Genomic DNA, 12701 nt, shown 5'->3' on the forward strand with positions numbered 1-12701 from the left:
CTAATAGTCAGCTATACTAATTTAATTCCAGAACTATTAGCAATTCAAAATGAACAACTGTCATGTATTACACCTTTACCTCATACATGTGAAGTCTCTGCAGTATTTCAACCCCTCGAGAGAGGATCCTTGTATACATCCACCCAACCGTAAAATGTCGCAGATATTCAGGTAAGTCCCTATGGTATCTTAAAAAACGATCATAGATCATTTAAATAAGAATGACTTATGCAAATTGTTCTGACTCTTTCTGGGGGAAGAATACAAATAGTTGAGTGCTTATAAAAACAAAATACATTATGTACAAAAATGCAGTACAAAGTACATCTATCACTCCAAAGTTAGCAAGTGACAGAATTAAGGTGGCTGGTGCAATAATTTAATTCTAATATTCTGGCATCCAGGTCCTTTGGTTCAACAACCTATGAAATGAAAGGTTCATGCAACATAGGTTAGTTGAAAGAAAATTTGTGTAGTTGGTTTCTGTTTGGTTGGCGTTTACTTACAGGTTCTCTCTACCAAGCCAGAAGATCAGCTAGTAGACAAACAGCTGGACAAAGGCTGAATTAACCTTTCCTGCCCTAGTACATTTAACTACAGATATCAGCTGTCTTTTTGATGACATACACCTGGGATTGGCAACCTTGAAAGAAGTGTCTGTTGCTTTTGTCTTTAACCAAAACATTACGAGAGCCACATCACAGGCAAAACTCTGGGTTAGTGCAGAGGACTGGGGCACAGGAGAGGTTGAGGTGTGTGAGCTCTGAGAGGGAGTTTGTTGATGGAGGAGATTCCAGGCTGGTACAAGGGATTTGGGTGCAGAAGGGAGTGTAGGGTCTGGGGAAGAGTTTGGATGCAGGAGGGTGTTCTGAGCTGGGGCGGGGGTGTGAGGTGCAGGCTCCAGCCAGCAGGTATTTACCACAGGTGGCTTCCACTCAGCAACACAGCAGGGCTAAGGCAGGCTGTTTGCATGGCTTCATATTGCTCCCGAAAGTATCTGGCTGCTGACATCTCTGCATGCACCCTGCAGGTGGCCAGCAAGTCTCAGTGTGCTGCCTGCACCTGCAAGCACCATCCTCACAGCTCCCATTGGTTGGTTCCCAGCCCATGGGAACTGTAAGGACAGTGCTGGGGGCAAAAGCAACATGCAGTGTCACCTCGTCCCTCAGGAGGGGCGCAAGAGATGTGCCAGCAGCCTGCCACGACTGGGAGTGGTTTGCAGACACAGCATAGGAACAGGGCATGCAGGTAGCCTGCCTGAACCCTCTGCCCCACTGGCCTTTTGGTTTCTTCAGAAATTCAGGGTTGTGGGGGGGTTGTTTTTTTTTAAGAAAATGGCTGCCCCAGAGCTACAGTTTGCCAACCGCTGGCATGGGCATGATACTAGTCTCACTGAAAGAAAGTTCTGCCGTTGACTTCAACATGAAAAAGATCACAAAGAGACCTTCCATGAATAAAATTTTAAGTCAGTTGCCGAGAAGGAATCTGATGGCAAACATAGGGTTATGATTTTCAAGATAGCTGACATAATTAAAATGAAAAATGATGATGGACGTGAGCAACAACACATGTAAATGCAGGTATCAGATCTTTAGTAATGCTTCCTGAATAACACCCACTTGGAAATTTCAACAGATGAATAACCGATGTTTTCCCATAACCCTTGCAACATTACTTTGGTCTTTGTGAATTTTAAATTCTACTGATTGCTGTTTGCCTAGCAGCCATAAGCATAAACTATGGCAAGTAAATATAGATTCTTGTTCTCCTTTATTTTGGCATGTAGAATACAGAGCTGATTCAGAGATTTATCTTTGTCTACCTATTCGCATTTTATGTAAAAAGAAACTCCAATTTAAGCCATTTAAAAGCTAAAAAAAATAAAGACGGAAGTTCAAAGCTTTCAAGAACAATGAAACTGCTGAATTCAACAGACTTGGGTTAGAACACAAGAATGCAAGCCTCCTTCAATAGGAGCTGCACCAAAAATGAGATCATGTATCTGATAGCCACATATGAATTTTAATGTGTGTTTCTGCTTCAGTACCTCAAAGAAGGATGATTTTTCAATTCATGCCAGGTTTCTTTTGCACACACATAGAGACATTTAGCTTCTGTCCAGTTCCCATTAGCCATTGTGATAGCTACATCATTTGACAAGTGAGCAGCTGTTGCGTACCTAACAAAACAAAAAATCCAAGCCACAAATACAAAAATAAATACCAGATAAAAAGACAGTTAAAAATAACTCATTCCCTTCATACAGTGTTATCTGATTTCCCTCCCACTATCATCTACATAGGCGTTTAAAAAGAAAAACACCAAGCAGCATATTCTATAAAGGTGTAATCTGAAGCGAATGGTGTTTACACCAGAATGCATTAAATTTAAAATCCTCTCTCTAGTATAAAATATTTGTATCATCTTCTCATTGCTCTCGGAATTCATTCTAACAGCAGGAATGGCAATTTAATGAGTAGCTTTCATCAGCATATGACCATGAAGCAACGAGGTAAGCTACTTTGGTTCAGAATGTAGGGTGACCAAGCTGTACAAATTTGGGGCGGGTTCTTAGTAGACTATAGTTAACCAACCATAAATATACGATTGTGTGCATCCCTCTGGTTTTCTCTTTGCCATACAATTTATGAGAATGACACAGATAAGCTGAGGAGGTACAGGCAACAATAGCATCTATCTAGAAATAAACAATTGCTGCATTTCACATGCTGTCCACATTAGCAAGTTTTCAGATAGACAAAGTTCCTCCTACCTGATGAGATCCTCTCTGTCCTGGAAGATTGCTGTTTTCCTATTTATTGTGTAACTGGGAAACACTGTACGACCCATGTTTACCATAAGCATAGTAGAAAGCTGACCTTGGCCACCACTAGCTGCTTCCTCATCCTCCATTGAATCAGTCAGTGAGAACAGCAGTAAAATTCGAGAGAATACCGCTCGGGGGCCTTTACATACCCTGACAGACTTCCCAGAAAGGTCCTTAGCCCTAGAAGCCAAGCAAAACATTAATCCGGACGTAATTTACTTCCAAACCAATTACTATGCAGCTTGATTTTCTCAAGCAGGAAGGAGCTTGAGAAACTACATAGTATACATGTAGTATACTACATGGTCTCTAATAAAAAGCTAAATATTGGGGCTTAACATAACAAAGGTAGCCTCAGAGACAATAGAGCATTTCTGCCAGCGAAATACACTAACCTGATGTTATATATATGCTCTATAAAAAGGAAGATTCTCTCATTCTGACTACAACTTACTATGTGACTTTGGGCAAGTAAACACTCAAAATTGAACGCACTGAAAAATCAGAGGCTACTTTTGAAAATACATCCTTTCACTTCTCAGAGGACTTGTGAGACTTAATTCATTTATGTTTAACAATTTGTTTTAGATTTTCATATGGAAGATTTAAGAGAAGTACAAAGCATTATTATTATTATTATTATTATTATTATTATAAACAAACACATTCAGATTTTATATTTAACCCTTACTAAAGGTTTTTACGGATGTTGACAAAAACCTCAAAATTCAGCCTCAAATTTAAAATGCAATGCCTGCAAAAATGTGATTTTTGCCTACATACTATAGTGGATAATTCTTCTATCATAGGACCTTGAACAGTATATAATCTTGTATGTTTCACAAATTCAGTTAACATAATGTCCTAAGTAACATGGGGATATGTGGATATACTCCATATTATTATAGACTTCGGTTTTGGTTTTGTCTTCGGAAATGCAAAACTCAAGAGACTGAGATTTGGCCAAACCTAAAAACACAGTCATCCAAGATCAGATCTAAAGAGAAGAAAAAGGTTGAAGCTCTAACGATTTTTCTCTGGTTGTGTTCCAGCCACCTTATAACACTATTGCTAAAATTACAACTAAAACCTTAATGCTTTCCAATTAGCCAGTACCCTTCTATAGGGTGCTTAGGATGGTGATGGAGCAGTAGCACCTGTATGGTGAGACAGCCAAGCATGTTCCTTTCAGGCAATCAAGCTGTACTAGTGCACTAACCATGCTCAACTCGTATGTTTGCCTCTTCGTAGCTGTTTGGACACAGTGGTGAGTGCACCCTGGTTCATGATCTTGGTCCATCATCTGAACACTGTGCAAGTAGCCAGCTGAAGACTTCTGTCTGGTAAAGGAAGTGTCCTTCCTCATCTCACTGTCAAGCAATGGCGGATCCCTTCCGGAAATGGCAAATGAGCTGCAACCTAGACAACCAACGGCTTCAGGAGGATGAACCACTGGAACCTGTGCTTTGTGACATGACTTCCTAGTTGTCTTGGATCTCCTTGCCACTGATTCCCAGCTGAGCTTAGTCAAGCATTGTGTGGTCGCTGACATTCAATGGCGTCTCCACGTAAAACTTTATCACACACAGACTCTTCATTGGAAAATTGCCTCTACATTTTTCTCTTTTCACTTCCATCTCACATTTTTGATGCAGCCTACCACAGGTTGGGACAGACTCTCAAAACACAAAAGATCAAAGTTCTCTTTCAGTCAACACCCACCATACTGTTACCTGAACCAACCATCATGGCAGAGAACCAAGTGCTGGAAATTTCTACAGCTTCTTTTATCTTGGAAGCTATCTGTCCAGCAACACTGACATTGATGATGAAATCCGCCACCGAACTTCCAGTGCCAGTGTGGCTTATGGATGCTTATGGAGGCGAGTCTTTGATGACTGTGACATCAAGATCAATGACTACAATGCTGCAGGCATCCCATTGTTGCTATATGGAGCTGAAGCTTGGATTCTCTATAGATGTCACATAAAATATCTGGAGAAATCCCATCAAAGGCACCTGAGAAGAATATTGGGCATCATGTGACAAGACAGACCACCATTAGCATCCTCAGAGGCTGATTCTTGCAGTGTTAAGGCAACAATTGCGCACAGGTAGCTATGGTGGCCTGGTCATGTAGTCAGGATGCCAGACACACATCTGCCCCAACAGATTCTCCATGCTCAGCTGAGGAGCAGGTGAGGTCTCATACTGGACAGAAGAAGCACTACAGAGACATCTTTAAGAACATCTTGGTAAAGTGTGACATTAACACTGACACCTGGAAGAGGCAGGGAGAAGATCGAGTAACCTGGGAGGACCACCATCAAGAATGGTGCCCAACATTTTGAGATCAAGCATCGTCTCTATGAAGAAGACCAGAGAGCCCAACATAAGGAGTGTGCCCAGGCCTGCATCGGCACCCACGGAAACAGAAGCCTCACATATAGCTACTGACAGAGTGTTCCATGCCAGAATTGGCCTAATTTCTCACCAATAGGCGTCCAAGGGGAAATCTTACTCAACACAACGTAACAGAGAGAGACAGACTACACTTCGATTCACAAAGCATATTTTATTTCCAAATGCATGTAAACTTATGGTTTTCTCAAGAATAATGTATAGTCACTTGCAAAATTAACTAAGCTTACATAAAAAGCTGAGCAGTACCTTTTCAAAATCACTGCCCCTATCCCAGCCTGATTCCTGCTGAAGATCGAACGTTGTTTTGCCAGTCTGAGAAAGTCCTCCACTAGCTGTTGTTTCTGACCATTTGGGTTTTTCAGGTGAAAGGTCTTTGCTAATGTTTTTAGCTCAGGAGAAGAAAGCAAGTCCAGTCCCTCGGAAAGGTCTTCTAATTCAGATTCTGCAGGTACACACAAAAATCATTGTGCATTCAAACTATTACATATGACAATTTAAAATACGTATTGTTTCTGGATATCTATGCATGAAATTATTGTGGACTAGTAATTTAAACTAACTGTCCAAATATATTTTTAAATGTATCATGAAAATTAGTAATTGAAGTGCAACAATCAAGAAAATTTCATGGCAATTTCATAACAAAACCTAAGTCTACAGATATCTGAATTAAACTGACCGTTCACGAAAATATAAATTAACATTTATTTTCTTGGGCTAACCACCGAAATCTAGCCTGCTCGATCCAAAAAAATCTTGCCCAACTCTCTCTCTCCAGTTGATTTGCACTACCAACTCCTATTATTAAATTAATAGAGCAAGCTGCCAACCTGCCTGAATTGCTCAACTAAAATATTCCTCAATCCGGTTCCCTTAATTGGCCACCCCAAGACAACTGGTAATTCTACGAACATGCAATCATTTCCCATACCTGTTTGCAGAAAGCCTGCTTCAACCAATTCTCCAATTACTGGCAACAAATCTGCACTGATCTCTGCATATTCTATTTTATTAATTTTGATCCAATTCAGCTTGCGTTGAAAAAGTCTTACGTATAACTTTTGTCCACTAGCTGTAATTGGTATGAAAATAGTGAAAGAGAAAAAAATTAAAGCATAAAAAGTTGCATTATATATGTACACCTCACATAAAATTACTCTGGTACAGCTGGTCCATTAAAAGGAGAAAGTCAATCTTAAGATATTTTCACAAATTGATTCACTAAAATATCAGATTTTAGCCTTTGAAGTAACATGCCAAGCACAGAGCTTTATATATGGACTTGCAAAGCTGACAGAAAGGTTGTTAAAAATATATTCTGCATATTCAACACTAGCCTCTCAACGATTTTGGCAATTTTCTTTGGGGGGGGAGGGGGGGAAGGCAACCTCCCTGTTCAATTTTAAATAGCTTAGGTGCTTACAGTGTCTCTCTACTTCAATCAGTTTTGCTTGTTTCAATGTTGGACTGAATGAGAGTCTCTTGTGTTGAAGAAAAGGAGTACACAGCACTATCTGATCGGTCTTTGAAAGGGCTCATCTGATCCTTATTTTTGCCCAATACAAACAGTGATTAAGCTGTCCATAGTTATTAGGCTCAACCTAAATTGCAATTCTGCTCTGAAAAAAGGCTATTTAAGGTCATATGTTAGCAACTCAATAACTCTAGGTCAAAGCTAATCTGGTAAAAATCAGTAAAAAGATGTTTTTAACTTCTAATTTAGCTAAATTCTACCTGGAATCAGAAAGTGAAATTTGTTGCTCATCATCTCATGTATCAACATCATCATTGTAGAGGCCAAATTTATGCAAATTACAGCAATGAACCCATGTTCTTAGCTGGACTCACAAAATCCCAGTGTTTTCGACAGGATTACACAGTTGAAGTTACCTTTGATTGTGTTGCAAAAAGGGTAAACCAGAATTATACTGATGCTGGAAATTAACTAAACCTTGCACCTACTCATATCCTGGGGTAATTAACAAGAACAGAGTGTTTTAAACCCATGTTTTGCCCTCTGATAACCTGAGTTATCTGTGCAACTGCCCAAAAAAAAAAAAAAGCCACCAGAGATGACTCCAAATATACCCAGGGACAAAGAGTAGGTCTTTTGAGTATGAATGTGCCATTTTCATAGAAATTTCAGAATACAAATATTGTGTCTCATTCCGGCTGTCCAAGCCAGATCTAGTCTTCTAATCACTTTAGCCAAGATGAGGCTACTGCTTTGTGTTGTAGCTCTAGCCAAAATCTTCTGCAGTGAATGAAAACATCCCAATTGACTTCAATCTGTTTTTGTACCAGATTTTATAGAAATAATATCTCTTTTTTTTTTGGTTTAATATGCAAGTTCCATACACACTTGAAAAAATCATAATGTATCTTCAAGTAAGCTTTACAATTTATTCCTACTGAGAAACAATTCTCACATCTCAAATTTTTAGATGGACAATCTGAGCAAAAAATGTTTGCTTTTCTTTCAACATGGAAAATATTAGAGCCAGATCTGTCACCAGTAAAAATACATCTTATTTCAATCCATTTATTCATGAACAGAATAAAAGTCTTCCAAGAAGAGTCCAAAAAAAATCTGACATCTCTACAGTATTAAATTTTGCATTTGGATCTTTGATTTAACTGAGAGATAGGGGGGAAAAAAAGATCACATTCAGCCAAATAGTTCCTTGTTGTCTACACATATTGAAGAATAAAAGTTAAACCAAATAAGGCTGACGTTAATGTGGCCTTGAAAGTTATTGTCAGTGTGAAGTCTACTTGTCGAAAACCAAAGATGTAGCTTCAGGTATAAAGCATCTGCTTACCTTGTGACATTGTTTCTAGTTTTGCAATAAAATTTCCCTATTTAAATGAAAGTTCTCTCCTCTGTTCATGTGTGAAAGACCCAAACAAACAAAAGGAAATAAAACCAATGACTATTCACTTGTACGCTTCAGATGAGCGAGGTATTTTGTAAATATAAGACAAGGTCCCTGGTCCGTAGATCTTACATTTTAATAATAATGCCTAGGGAGGCTGTGGTATCTCCACCTCTGGAGATATTTAAGAACAGGTTAGATAAATGTCTCTCAGGGATGGTCTAGACACTACTTGGTCCTGCTGTGAGAGCAAGGAGCTGGACTCAATGACCTCTCACGGTCCCTTCCAGTCCTAGTATTCTATGATTCTATAACTTGATGCTACGAACACTTACTAGCATGGTAAGCAACTTCACATACTAGCAGTCCCCATATGAGAACTACTCATATTTAAAGTTATTCATATGCGTCGACAGTATCTAACAGTGCTGCAGTGTACTTATATAGGAACATCAGAACAGAAAACTTATTTCTCACTAAGATGAAAGAAGTTCAAATATTAAACAGAACATTGCCCATAATTTAATCTGGGCATTAAAATACCTCATTAATTGAAGTTTGGTTGGTTGGTAGATTTAAAATGCGATTACTGTCGGCCTCCTTCTCAATGCATTTAGTTCTCAGACTCCTGATGAGCTTCTAATCTGATTACCACTGTCTTTTCTGCTCAGCTATAACTGATCAATAACAAAAAGACATATTAAATACCATCAGTACTGTTGTAATAAGAAAATGGCAGCTAACTTATACATGCTTATTAAACTTTACTTTTGGCTATAAATCTACTTCTCTCCTGCAGACTTCTCTTTTGTCTGATGTCTCTGTCAATAAATTAGTGGATCATTCCACTGGGAGAATTATATTCAAAGGCCCAAGTTGTCACTTCCCTGGGGATATTACAATTTCTTTGAAGTGCCTTTGATTCTTTGCAAATCAGACAGAGAGAGAATGCTGACTTGCACAATATCCTATCCACTCTTACCCCTTCTCTCCCCAGCCCACAATGCGAAATGACAAAACTAAGTCTGAAGTTCAATAACTGTAGTGAAAAGCTGGCTTTATCTCAATGGGATTTAAAAGGCAGACAGCAGAATAAAAAGTCCTGTGCTAATACTTAGTTCTATTCAAGCTTCATATTCTGCAGCACATCACTTTGGGCGGTAGGGTTTTTTGTTGTTATTGCTACTGTCAATAAGATGCCTGTACTCAAGAAAAATGATTTCACATATTCAGCTAAAACTATTATTGTCAATTTAAGTGAAAATATGATTGAGAAAAGATTCAATAAGCCTGAGGAAAGTGATTACATGGTAATTATTTTCTACTGCATTTTTAATGAAGCATAAATAGCAATCATATTTTTTTTTAGGTCTCCGACTGTGCATTAGTACCAGTGAGAGCTGCAGCAACATGTTAGTCCAGGACAGGCACTTGTCATTTGGCTGTAGATGTGTTAGTCCAGGAGGAGCTCCTTCAGTGCATCAAGGAGTGTTATCAAAACGGTATTTTAATTTTTCCAATAGAAATATGGATTTGTTTTTTTAAAATGTTATGTAAAATATAGAAAACATTCCTTGCCAAGATTATCCATATAAAATAGAACATGTTTTAACCAACAGAGTTTGGTGTCGCATGGTTACATTAAGTGCTGCTACATGCTATTATTTTAGAACTCAAGAGGAACTCAAGGGTTTTCACCTGTTCAATATTTAGCAAAGCTAACAATGTTACAAACAGTTCTGTTTTTAAGGGGAAAAAGAAAAGAAAGAAAGAAAAGAGGAGCAGGTACGCTCCTCCCACCCCCACCACAACTCCGCTGGGGCTCCTGTGGCTGGGACTTCGGCATCCTCCCAGCAGCGGGGGCTCTGGCTTCGGCCCCATGCTGCTGCATAGGATCAGCTCCAGTCCTGTACTGCCACAGGGGCTCCAACCCCACTCTGCCCCAGGAGGTGCTGGCCCTGCTCTGCTGCGGCGTCCACAAGACCAGCAGGGGCTCTAGCTCCGTGCTGCCACAGGGCTGGCTGGGACTCTGGCTCCCAGCCCTGTACTGCTGCAGGGTCTCTGGTTTGCGGCCCCACACTCCCACGGGGCCAGTGGGGCTCCAACAGCCCTGTGACTGGGACGCTGCTGGTTGCCGCAGTGGGGATCCCAGCCAAGGGGGCACCCCACAACTCTGCTGAGGGGAGCCAGGTGGGCGCTGAGCCCCACCTCGCTTCTACACTCTCTCTCCCTTCCAGACTCCCCACCCCACTTCCCTACTCTACCTTCCTCCCAGCTCCCCCATTCCTACACCCTACCTCCTGCCCAGACCCTGCACCCCATCCACCACTCCCTCCCTGGCAGCCCTGTTTGTACACTGAACCATTCATTTTCATCCTCACCCAAAGAAGACTTAAACCAGCTCTGAGGGAAGCCCTGAGCCTCATCACTCTCCCACTAACACAGGGCAGGAATGAAGGGAACCTGAATTCCCCAAGTAGCATAAAGAACGTGAGAGTCTCTTTCCCCTCCACCCCTTACTTCCCAGTTGAGGGTCAGGTCAATACAGTAGGGTTTTTTTTCTTTGATCTTTTTTTCTTTGCTTCTCACTTCCATGTAGTCCCTGACTGACTTGTGTGTGTGTCAGCGGCACCCAAACCAAAAAAAAAGTTCCTCACCCCAATCTTAGACAAAGGGAGATCACATATTACTATGATTCTGGGGCCCCACAGGTAACTTATCAGCATTGCTTTGTGGCAAGACACATTCCCTGAGCCACTGGGGAAAAATGTTTAGATTACACACTGCACAAGACAAGTAACAGAGAGGGAGCTGTGCTAGTCTAAACACTATCAAAACAAAAAGCAGTCAAGTAGCAATTTAAAGACTAACACAATAATTTATTAGGTGAGCTTTCGTGGGACAGCCCCACACGCCCAGACCTCACCTGCATTCCTCTCTCCTGCCCAGACCTCACACCCTCTACCTCCAGCCAAGTGGGTCTGTCCCATGAAAGCTCACCTAATAAATTATTCTGCTAGTCTTTAAAGTGCTACTTGACTGCTTTTTGTTTTGCACAAGACAAGAAGGCTCTCTCTGTATAAAGAGACCAAATGGAGTATCTATGACCTATTCTGGGGATTCATTCCAGAGTTTCTACACTAAGTGATTTCATTTGCACCGTTTCTGTACTTACACAACTTGTACCATCAGATAGGGACATTAATCCATTTTCTGTGTGTGTTTCTATTTTACTTATTTGCCATATGTTTGAGCTGTCACAGCACATGCACGCATTTAAATGAGACAGCACAAAGATCTCAAAACAGCAAATTGTTTAAAGTAGGAGTGGGGAATCAATGGCCTGCAGCTTGCTTTGTCTCACAGGCCCGATCAAGGCAACCAGTAGGCCAGATCTGGCACACAAGCTCTACATGATTGGGCAGGGAAGCATTCTTTGTAGGTACTGCCCCCTCCGTCGCTCACAGTGGCCGAGAATAGCAGCCAATGGGAATACTGGGGAGCACTTCTAGGCAACCCACAGAGCTGCACAAAAGATACCTGTGTCACCCCACCACACAAGGAGCTGAGCCAGGTAGGCACGCCAATCCCCCTCCTACACACCCCCAGACCCCACACTCTCCTGCACGCCCCATACACCCAGACCTCACCTGCATTCCTCTCTCCTGCCCAGACTTCACACCCTCTACCCTCAGCCTGCTCCCAGCAGCACCTTCTGCACACTGAGCCCTTCATTTTTTTTTACCACACGTTAGAAACACTGGGGGAGCACACAATATATTAGCCCCAGGCCCCCAGAAGAGTTAATCGGCCATGGGGAAAACCCTGAGCTTCAGCACCTCTTCTGCCCTCACCTCCATGGGGCTACAGTGTAAAGGAAGTACCTTTTTTTTGCTGCCTCTCACCTGGGGGGCATATCTGTGAGGGGTTTTTTAACTCCTTTTCAGTTGGGCACCAGATCAGTGAGGTTTTAAGAGAACTTCTCACTTGTGTGTGCCCCCTTCAACTGATTTTTCTATGGGCCAGTGGCTCCCCACCCAAAGAAGGTCCCCTACCTCTGACCTAAAGCATCGCCATATCTCTTGTTTGCTTCAAACGAAACATTATACATGTTTTCTCCATGCATTTTTGATTTTTAAAAATTGCATACAATATTATTAAAATGTTGCCCTCTTCCTCAAGTGGCAAGAACTGTACAGTATTACGTGCCTGCATTGTTTATAGCAGCATAGATAGATATGAATCTTTAAGTAAGAAACAAACCTTAGGACTTAGATGTGTATATGAACTGCAGCCACAATATTACTCATCCTAACAAGCATAAACCAATGTTTTCATACACTGGAATCCTACTCCAGTTTGGTATTAAACAGCTGGTGATGTCAAGTGAAAACCAAGCCCTAATAGCCCTCAGTACAAGATATGTATGGTAATAAAACATTTAATTAAAAGTATTAGAGGGGTAGCCAAGTTAGTCTGTATCTTCAAAAACAACAAGAGGTCCTGTGGCACCTTACAAACTAACAGATAATTTGGAGCATAAGCTTTCATGGGCGAAGACCCATTTCATCAGT

At 41.1% G+C, this 12701-nt stretch overlaps 1 protein-coding gene across 1 annotated transcript in view; it reads right to left on the reverse strand.

The window, feature by feature from the left end:
- The window catches only part of FAN1 (FANCD2 and FANCI associated nuclease 1), a 31843-nt gene that overhangs the window by 13329 nt on the left and 5813 nt on the right, over positions 1–12701 (reverse strand). Inside the window, exons 2-6 of the mRNA XM_075006396.1 lie at positions 6183–6323; positions 5498–5693; positions 2774–3007; positions 2048–2179; positions 80–188 (exon numbers count right to left, since the gene is read on the reverse strand). Coding sequence (XP_074862497.1) covers positions 80–188; positions 2048–2179; positions 2774–3007; positions 5498–5693; positions 6183–6323 — 812 coding nt within the window. The remainder of the gene's footprint in view (positions 1–79; positions 189–2047; positions 2180–2773; positions 3008–5497; positions 5694–6182; positions 6324–12701) is intronic.

The sequence above is a fragment of the Carettochelys insculpta genome, chromosome 12 (assembly GCF_033958435.1).
Source record: "Carettochelys insculpta isolate YL-2023 chromosome 12, ASM3395843v1, whole genome shotgun sequence".
NCBI classification, from domain to species: Eukaryota; Metazoa; Chordata; order Testudines; family Carettochelyidae; genus Carettochelys; species Carettochelys insculpta.